General features: G+C 41.1%; 1 protein-coding gene across 2 annotated transcripts; it reads right to left on the bottom strand.

The window, feature by feature from the left end:
* Positions 1-2,763: 2,763 nt before the first annotated feature.
* Positions 2,764-8,370, bottom strand: LOC145441249 (serine-threonine kinase receptor-associated protein-like). Of its 2 annotated transcripts, none has more exons than XM_080319071.1 (8): positions 8,136-8,370; positions 7,837-7,972; positions 7,496-7,650; positions 5,478-5,574; positions 4,664-4,801; positions 4,459-4,595; positions 4,226-4,392; positions 2,764-3,103 (listed from the first exon to the last, which is right to left on the bottom strand). In XM_080319071.1, exons 1-8 carry the CDS (start codon positions 8,242-8,244, stop codon positions 3,092-3,094), a joined length of 951 nt encoding a protein of 316 aa, XP_080175197.1. In that variant the 5' UTR covers positions 8,245-8,370; the 3' UTR covers positions 2,764-3,091. The 2 variants fall into 2 exon arrangements, with proteins under 2 accessions (XP_080175197.1, XP_080175196.1); XM_080319070.1 differs by having other exon boundaries at positions 4,237-4,392; positions 8,136-8,369.
* Positions 8,371-9,971: the final 1,601 nt, after the last annotated feature.

Raw genomic sequence — 9,971 nt, 5'->3', positions numbered from 1 at the left:
CAGTGAATATGATTTAGGTACCGAATTGCTTGGTTCCGCTCACACCGCTTTGTCGCCCATATCAAATATTTAACCGATTTCGTGGCTGCCGACCATGTAAACGCACGAACTTTCTTTATTGCCCCGGCCCGCCATCGTATTTTCTGCTTTACATCGGACCCGCCGGGAAAAATAACTTCGTTTGCGGTCAATTCATTTGTGATATACATGTGTTACACAACAATGGAGGATCAGTAAAACGTATAATGACTATGGGCTGGGCAAAATCGAGTACCTGAGTGATTCGATTCTGAATCATATATTACGCTTCCAGTCGAGTCGAGTAGCCTATCACTCATTATGACATCACATCAGAATGTACTATGTCAAATATGTACCTTTTATGCCACCACAAAGAACATATATGCCTATCATCCGTCACATTAAAAATACTATATAAATGGTATTTTTTCGGCCATACTGATTTCATTACACTTCTTGACAATGTAGTGGCATGATCATGACTTCGTAAATGTGTTATTTCCAGTAACGTTCCTAGATTTATAGTATGTCTGGTATGCTACGACTAGGGCTGGGCAAAATCGAGTATCAGAGTGATTCGATTCTGAATCACGAAATATGCTTCGAGTAGAGTCGAGTAATCGAGTGTCACCCACTATGACATCAGAACAGGATGTAATACGTCAACTTTCAAATATGTACCGTTTATGCCCCCAAAAAGAATATAATGCCTGTTATCCATCTCATAAATGATAATTTGGTATTTTTTCGACCATACCGATTTCATCCACTTAAGGACAATGTTGTGGGATAATCATGACTTCAAAAATGTACTACGTCCAGTAACCTTCGTAGCTTTGTACTATATGTTTCGTATGCTAAGATACCGCCAATCAAAGTTTCAAGGCTTCAACAGTGAAAATTAGTATCGAAACTATAATTCCCGTGTATAAATAAGCTTTCACTGGCGAGAAGCGTATGATTTCAGCACTCGAAAAAATTTTCTTTTACTACTCGACTCGAATCATTCGGATTACTCGACTCAAATCATTAATTGTGCCCAGCCCTAGCTACGACACGGCCAATCAAGGTTTCAAGGCTTCCTCAGTGGAAAATAGTATCAAAACTAAAATTATCGTTAGTAAATTAACTTTCAGCTGCGAGGAGCGCGTAATTTCAGTACTCGAAAAAGTCGCCTTTTACTACTCGACTCGAATCATTAAAATTAATGCTCGATTCAGATTCGAGTACTCGAATAATTGTAACCAGCCCTAATAATGGTTGCTCTCACACACCATAGAGCATCGCGAACAATCCGAGCATGCACAAGACGCAGCGATTTAGTCGACACCGATGACTTGAAATTGACTCGTAGATCTTGGTCGGAGGACCGAGTCAATCCACATTTCTGAAACGCTGAGTCCAAAGATATATAGAACTGGACTGGTAAACTTTCAAATATCCAGGTGTCCCCGGGCTTGAAAATTTCCTGCACCGAGTAGAGAAAGACTAATGAATGACTGCTTTTCAACATCAATCAATCACCCACCCAATTTGCTGCGAAGGGGCGAGACTAGCCTCACCGATGATAGCGCAATTTATCACAAACGGCTCAGAATTTATAATTACTGGTATTGATTAGGGTGACCATAAGTCCTCCTTTTTGAGGAAATGTCCTCCCTTCGCCCAAATGTCCCCCTTTTTAGATGCAGCCAAACATGGTCACTACAATAGTAGCCTACATACTCACCGTGAGGTGTGACACGTCAGAGACATGGGGTCACGGGAGGCAAGTGAGGCAGTGCCTATCACCTGTCGTCAGAACGTTATAACGCTGCGCTACATGCCTACATGTTAACGGCAGTACTACAATGATACGATGAGGTACTGCGTGATATGAACGAACATGGCGAGATGCGATGAGATTGGCCACTACCAAAGTAAACAATTCAAACAATTAACTACCCAACCCATAGATGTAAGAAACGATTCCTTCATAATATCGGCTGACAACTATCTAAAAATCTTTCCTTCTGTGACTGCCTGATCGCGTTGAGCATCAGACTTTTACAAGCTGCTGGATTTTCAAAAAGCGCAAATAGAACTAAAACAGTACTCCATTTTAAAAACTCTCAACAGTCGCGACTATAACTAGAACAACCCGATTTTCAAAATCCGGTACAAGAACTAGAACTACTCGAAAAACCGTTAGTTGATGGTCAGTTGAAGCTTGACCATCAACTGACTGTTCAGTTTGCACATTGTACAAGCCTGTTGAGCATGCACAACAGTGAAGATATCGTGCCAGCAATTTTGCAACGGGTTAAGCAGCGACGACGCACGATTGACATTAATTTATGTAGCTAGCGTGCAACGGAGATAGTTTGAATTATCTCTTAGCCGCAGTACCATTACGGTGGCTTCTGGATACGATGGTTCAGACCAAACAAATTTTCTCCAATTTCAGACCACATCAACCATATTAGGGTGCAGCGTCCCAGAGTGAGCTGAATCGCGTACAGTGCTTGTCCTAAATATCCCATGTCCAATATGAGCAGAGCATAGCCACGATTACAACACTAGTGGTCCTGCTCAGCCTAATTTCCCACGAGTTAGCAGCGTTCAGCACAGAACCAGGAGTTATGAATATGTATCCGCTACGCATGACAAAGTTAGAAGCACTCACAGGAAATCGGTAATTGGCACTGTTCACATCTCTGCTCTGAATAAAACCCATCTCCTGCACGACAGAACAGCGACCCGACGAATTGGGCTATTTATACTTCCGGTATTTTTCACACGAGCGCCGTATACGGGTTCTATAGCGAGTAAAGCAACACGAAGAGCCGCCAGATTGAATACTTGTCTTGATCGACGACGCAACCGATAAGGTCCGATATTTCAAGTACAGAGCATAACCGCATTCACACACGAATGGTATCGCACGAATAAAAGCTTGATAGATGAGAAAGTGAGCAACGTGAAGCTCCATGATCCGCTCGCAAACAAAACACCGCAAATGATTCTCGGGCACAGCACTTTTACACGGAGCCTTCCTATCTCCGACAGCGCCAATCCTACGAAGCCGCCGCTACGTCTTGACCTTTTAATGAAAAGGATAAAGTAGTAATCGCGTAGCTTAAAGCCAGAGGTGTTCAAATTAGTGATCGTTAGTACAGTACAAGTAAAAATAATGCAGCAAATGTCTACATAAGTACAAGTAGGCTACAAGCAGATATTTACCAGTAAAAAATGGCCTGATTTTGACTGAAAATTGCCAGGGGAACGCGTCTACAAACAAAACTATTTGATCAAGTAGAGGTAAATAGATGCAGAAGGCCGTGAATATCAAGTAGGTCTACAAGTAGAGATTTCCAAGGAAAAAAGTAAGTATTCTAGGCTTCGTTTAGTCTAAAAACTGAAAAATTGTTAAGTGGAAGCACTTGAGAATGTTCAAGTATGTAGAGCAAGAGTCGCGACCCAAATTTCTATTTGAAAATGTTTCATAGGGTTACCATATTTTGGAATCGGGAAAGGAGGACACGTTTTTCAAAATTCTCAGACTCTCAATTTGGGGTGTTGATTACTACGTGTTTATTTACGCGATTATTGTGCGTGTCGTGTGTATGTATTATATTGTTAACACATAGCCTACACGTCACTTGCAATTTTCCAGGAAGGAAATACAACCGTCCTATTGGTTTCTATGCCCCCCCCCCCCCCCCCACCGACAATTTAATCTTCACACTAATGAACAGACACAACCCTTGCGTTATGTTAGGTAGCGGTTAAAGTGACGCTTCGATTGATCTGACACCTTGTTTGCAGGGTTCGCATTAGTTTTGCCTTCTATTTTGACAGATTAGCTAAAATATCCAGAAATGAACCGCCGATAGCATCCGCTTAATTGACATTCTTCTAATAGTCATTCGCATTTAATTTTTGTCTCCGCGATCCACGAGAATAGCCAAACGACCCCATGATGTGGAAGTAAGGTTGTGAATCTCTAAAAGCGCAAGTACGGATTTCCATGTGAAAAAGTAAGTATTCGTATGCCTAGTTTTGCCTAAACACTGAACATTGTTAAGCAGAAGTGGAAGCCGTCTAAAAACATAACCACTCGAGTATAGAGTAAGTAGTACAAGTAGGCAAAAGCTATTTGAGTACTCCGAAGAAATGAAAGTACTACGTTAGCGACCACCTCCGCCTAAAAAGCATCAAGCACCCGACTCTTACCATCGGGCGCGACCAGCACTTTCCACAATCCATAATTCGTTCCGACATTGGTCTGCCACAAACGGACCGTGCCGTCTTCGCTACCGCTGGCGTATAGCTCGCCGTCCGGCGAGAATCGCACGATATGAACCGGGCCAAAATGGCCCTTGTACGAGTCTGTCAAAAGACACAATATTTCCCTAATCAAGCTGACTCGATAACAATCTTTCGAGACAGGCCTACCTTGCTCTTTCAAAGATTCGAAGTCGTATTTATAAATTTTGAAATCGTCTCCTCCGGCCACGATCGACTTCTTATTGGGGTGTAGGCTGGCGGAAAACACTCGCGTGGGCAATGTATATTCTCTGACTTTCTCCAGGCTGCGCACACGAAAGACGACAATTGCGTCAGTGTTCAAAGCAGTCACCAAACGAACGGGCTTGTTCACCTGCAGGCGTCATATATCGAAACCGTTTTGCCGCTCGCGACAACCAGAGTCTTTCCATCCTTAGATAGCTCGATGTCGCTGATGGCAGAGTCGAACCTCACCAGTTGTGCTTCCCGGTTGCAAGTGGTGTCCCACTTTCTTAAGGACAAGGCAATATTTAGCGAGTCAGAATACTTCAGAAAGCGCTCTGGTTAGCCGTAAGGAGATGAGTTCGAAATAGTGACCAACGACCAGCCCCAAAAATCCAGCAGAAACTCTATACTACTCCGCCACTCCGTTACAACTTCTTCCCAAGTTCAATCGCAAGCGGCCCGTACTAGTTGGATATGGCAAATTCCCGCTTTTAAAGTTACAACTGGCTGTACTGCATATTGTCCCTGACCTGAGGTTACGGTACAAAAAAGGTGATCCCCATCACCCGTAAGCGACCAATCTGAAGAGGTAAGTAAAGTCAAATTATTTAGCTTTAAGGAAAGTCTTAATCAACACAGAACTAAGGTAAAAAAATAATGTGAGGCTAAAGTGAAAGTGCACATAAGATTGGAGCCTTAATGGCTGTTGCTGCATCTCAAAATGTTGATACGAGCATCGCAGTCATATTCTTCCATATACAGCACGATTTCGTGGGTTAAAAACTTTGGCATCAGCCCGAAGAGCTTCATATTTACTGATTTGGGAAGAATAAAAAATGTGCCAAATTTATGAGCGAAAGTGTAAAATTAACCTACAGAAGTATCGAAAAAAAGCTCGGCAGCTGACTTCACAGTAGGTTTACATCCAGCATCTAGGGAACAATTGATTTTCTGACGTCTACCTTATACTTTTGTCTTCAGAGGCAGACAATACCATCCTGTCGTCGATCCAAACCGCCTTCTTAATGATTCCCTCATGTTTGCCCACTTGCTCCGGTTCTACAGAAGGAACATGCGTTGGTTCGAATCAAACGTTTGTACAAGCAGCAATGAATACACAATTTGATTGCCTCACCGAATCTATTACTCAATACCGGTATAGCAATTAGATATACTAGTGAGAAGTGATAATAATGAAAGTTACGAGTACAGAATGAAGAATGGACGTTGTAAAATATTCTTCCAGAGCAATGAACTTGTCGATAATGACGAACTCAATTATGATTACGATGTAAGACTTCTAGACTTCTAAAAATGAATTAGTTTTGCCTGGGGCATGCTATAATAGGAGGCCGCATATTAGCAGTAAAATATGAAAATTGTATCTCATTAGAACTGGATGTTTCCAGGTCAAACGAAAAATTATCGTCATCGGAAAAGCTGGAATCAGAATTTAAACAAATGCAAAAAATGATGAAATTGTTTTTTATCTTCCTGCTACAAACGCAACGGCACTTTGAGTCAATCGTTTCAGGTCTTTTTCAGAAATGAATATGTCAAAAAAGTACAATATCTGCCGCTGGGCCTATATTCGTGCAGTACAATTAATTTACTATACCGAGTTTTAAAAAAATCTAATCATTTTACATTGAGGAACTCAAATTCACAAATCGGGATATAATTCGATTATATAGGCCTAGGCCAGGGGTGGGCAAACTACGGCCCGCGGGCCGCATGCGGCCCGCAACGCCGTTCTGTGCGGCCCGCGAGAGTCTAAAGAAACTATTTTTAAATATTGATAAAATGCGTACTAAAAATCGAATTAATGCAGGGACTTGATTAACTATTTCTTAGTATATTTCACCATGATAATTCTAAGACAGTGGTTCTCAAACTGGGGGGCACGCCCCCCTTAGGGCGTGAAAGGATCTGAAGCGAAGCTGAGCGCAACTGAAAAAAAATTTCGCGCCCCGCGCGATTTACATACAATTATGTATTTACATATTTACATTTACATATTTCCTGCATCCTGGTTGCGTTTTGTGATATGACGATAAGGGGGCGCGAAATCTTTTACCATCATAAGAGGGGGGCGTGTCTTAAAAAGTTTAAGAATCACTGATCTAAGGTAAATACTTAATATCACAGCGGGATAGCTGCAACGAGATTGACATAATTTGGATCACGAGTGGGATTTCAGATTGGCCACTACATTTTTAATTATTTCAGTCTTGTGCTTATAAAAAACGAGTCGGGCGTGTCTTAGGTATATTCGTTTGTATGCGTAGAATAGGGGTATTTATATTTTATCTACACATAGTAGAAACGTTTGAAGCTAACATGGTTATGATGCTGTCAGCATTGTGTGTCCTGGAACTGAACCAAAAGTGGAATTAGTAAATCTATGTACAGATCGCTGCTCACAGATTTAAATTTCAATCCTGTTTTAAGAATCGGGCCAACCAACTTTCATCTCTATGATTTTGACAAATTGGTTATTGAGGTCCGCCAGCCTATATGAAATCTCGCCGCTATATGTTTCTGACGCGTGTACGATATCATCAAAGCAATGTTTGGCTTGTTTTAAATAAGCACTTACGTATATTATCTCCATGTCCTCACTATATAATCAAATATCAATATTTCGTTTTGGTTAATAATCCCAATTTTATATAGTGCGGCCCGCGAATGGATTCAGATGTTCAATGCGGCCCGCGAGCTCAAAAGTTTGCCCACCCCTGGCCTAGGCACTTCGCTACACAAGATAGATTGGGACTTGTTCACATAATCAGTATTTACAATAGAGGCAGGCATAAGTTTTAAATATTGACAATAAAATTTAGCATATGATGTGCAGTGCAGTTTCACAGTCCACTGCTGGGAGCGAACCCAAAGTGTAGTCAGCTTGCTGCGTCAAGCTTGCAATAAACTTGCTAAGTAGCACCATTAGTCTGTTGCCCATCAAAACAAAGAACATTACCGGCTTCCGGGTTTGTAGTATTGAAGGAACGCAATGTCTTCTCTTGGCCGCCAGTGAGCAACCTCTTCCCATTGGGAGAAAATGAAACAGCTTTTACGATGTGCTTGTGATCAAATGAGGCCAAAACGTTCCCAGTGACTGCATCCCAAAGTTTTCTGAATGCAATATACATAATTTAGAAAGGATACAACAATACCACAGCACACTCTGATTTTATATAAAGGCATACCAACATGTTCAAATACACTGGAAAAGACATCGTACACTTCTGTGCTGATTATAAGCGTTATTTACGGTATCTAAGGTAAAGATAAAAAACTAATAGCAACATAGCATATTACGCAGTGTAATCTGCAGCTCCTGTCGCAGCTCGAGTAGCGTCATGGTTCAGGGTTGCAGACCATATTGCACCGTGGTGACCTTGAAATGTTCCTATCCAATCACCAGTACTTCCCTGTCGTAACATTGGCTTGCCATCTGTGAAAAATCTTCTCCATTTTTACGTCGTTCCTTGTAAAGTGCCTAACCAGTAATAGATATAGTCCATATACATTCTGACCTTCAAAACGCCAATACCACGATAGATACTAGCACACTTATAAAGTAACTCATGGTAGACGCTTAGAAAATGGAAACTGACCTTTGCAAGCACTTATCAAAAAATAACCATCTTCAGTTATTTCACTGAAATCAAGATCGACAACAGGCCTTGTGTGACCGCTGCACGTTAGAGGAGTCTGTTTAGCCATCGAGACGGAGGGATGCGGATTGCCAACTTCACCTCAAGAGCGACTAAGGAGAAGGAAGACAATCTGGTGAGCAGATCCTCAGCGCCCAGCAGGTCGGTGAATTTGTTGACTTGACGTGACGAAAATTTCAAACGTTATGCACGACTGGCGTTCATTACGACAATGTTACGCTCTAGCAAACTTGCAAATTGCTACCGGGAATCACGCGGTGTCGGGTCGGGAATAGAGAACTTACGAAATTGCTGATAATCATAGGCACTCAGTCACCCATATAATTTTCGACCTATCTTAGGTTGGTTTAAAAGTCGTTATCAACGTCATTTGACACAAATGTTTAGACTAAAACACCAGCTATATTAAATGATAGCGACACGGGTGCGCAATGATTAGGCTAACCATACGTCCTCTTTTAACACTTTAGCTGCCAAGGCCTATTATGGAAATTGCCAGTAAACGCCAGCGAACAATGAATTTTCGACTAGTTGGATATTTGGCTGGAATCGGGCGTGCTGATAAGTGCGAACCTTGCGCAACTTATGAAAAAAAAAATTTCAACATCAAGGAATTATAAAAATATTTCAATTTTTGCTGCTCATTTTATGAAAAGCCACCTAGTGGTCAAACCAAAAAAAGGATGACCTATTGTATGCAGATGTGATTTAAAAAAAATACTTCCGGCAACGAAAAATGGTTGTTTATGACAACAAGCCTATTCACTAGCCTCGGATACAGCCGTAATCCGGGGATAGAACCAATTCCGGACATTACTGTACTCATTTCAAAAATATCCTTAATGATAGGATCGCTGGCACTTTATGGGATTGAGTAAAATCCTATATTTAGGATTGTTGGCAGTCAAAGTGTTAAGAGGATTTGTCCTCTTTTTTGACTTTTTTGAAAGTGTTCTCGGAGGACGCCCTTTTGTCCTCTTTTTTGAGATTTTGTCCTCTTTTTTGGCATAAAGAAATTTTCCTGCGAAATCTGTGGCAGAGCATTCGGTTCAAGTTCAACGACGAAAAGGCACATGAAGATTCATAGTTGTCTGAAGGAATATCGGTGTGAGGTGTGCGGGAAGGAGTTCACCAGAAGAGATGGGTTGAAATCGCATATGAATGTCCACAGTGACGTAGAAAAGAAAACAAAAATATGACGGTAACAGTAATATATTTATCAAAATACACCAACCAAAACTCTGTCAACAAAAGGAGTTCGTGTACCACCTAAAAATAGTACATTGAACGCTCTCTCTTTCATGCTGGTGACGTCATATTTTGTGATACGATTGTTGATATACATTGTTCTTTCCAATTCTCTACTAGTTGCTGACGATTACCCCTGACGAGTGTCAGCCGAAAATATTCGGGTTCATTTTAATATGAATATATTATTCAATTGTATATTGAAGTTCTGTACCTCCAAGAAGCTCTTCTAGATTTCATTGTTAATAGATACTGCTCTGTGAAGGCGGGGGTGTGACGGTTAATTAAAAAATTATCTATTAGCCGTCATGATTTGAAACAATGTTAAACATGATACATTTCTAACTCTCTTTAAACCCCTATACACGTTCTTCTATTGAGACTCTAAAACAGTGATTCTCAACCTTTTTTAGGCACGCCTCCCTTTATGATAATGATATCACAAAATATTAAATAGTGCAACAGAGAATGCTAGCAATAGTTTGATGGCATGGAAGGTTATGGCTGTTGATGAGGGAATTCTGAAAT

The sequence above is a fragment of the Botryllus schlosseri genome, chromosome 6 (assembly GCF_051294905.1).
Source record: "Botryllus schlosseri isolate E-star chromosome 6, Bs_hap1, whole genome shotgun sequence".
Lineage (NCBI taxonomy): Eukaryota > Metazoa > Chordata > Ascidiacea > Stolidobranchia > Styelidae > Botryllus > Botryllus schlosseri.
Note: the sequence above shows the minus strand (reverse complement) of the source record. Positions and strands in the feature narration are given on the sequence as shown.

Coding starts and splice junctions, on each gene's coding strand:
- LOC145441249 (XM_080319070.1), bottom strand. CDS start 8,244: ATGGCTAAACAGACTCCTCTAACGTGCAGCGGTCACACAAGGCCTGTT. Junction 7,973..8,135: donor TTTGATAAGTGCTTGCAAAG/GTCAGTTTCCAT, acceptor GATTTTTCACAG/ATGGCAAGCCAATGTTACGA. Junction 4,596..4,663: donor TCGATATATGACGCCTGCAG/GTGAACAAGCCC, acceptor TCGTGTGCGCAG/CCTGGAGAAAGTCAGAGAAT.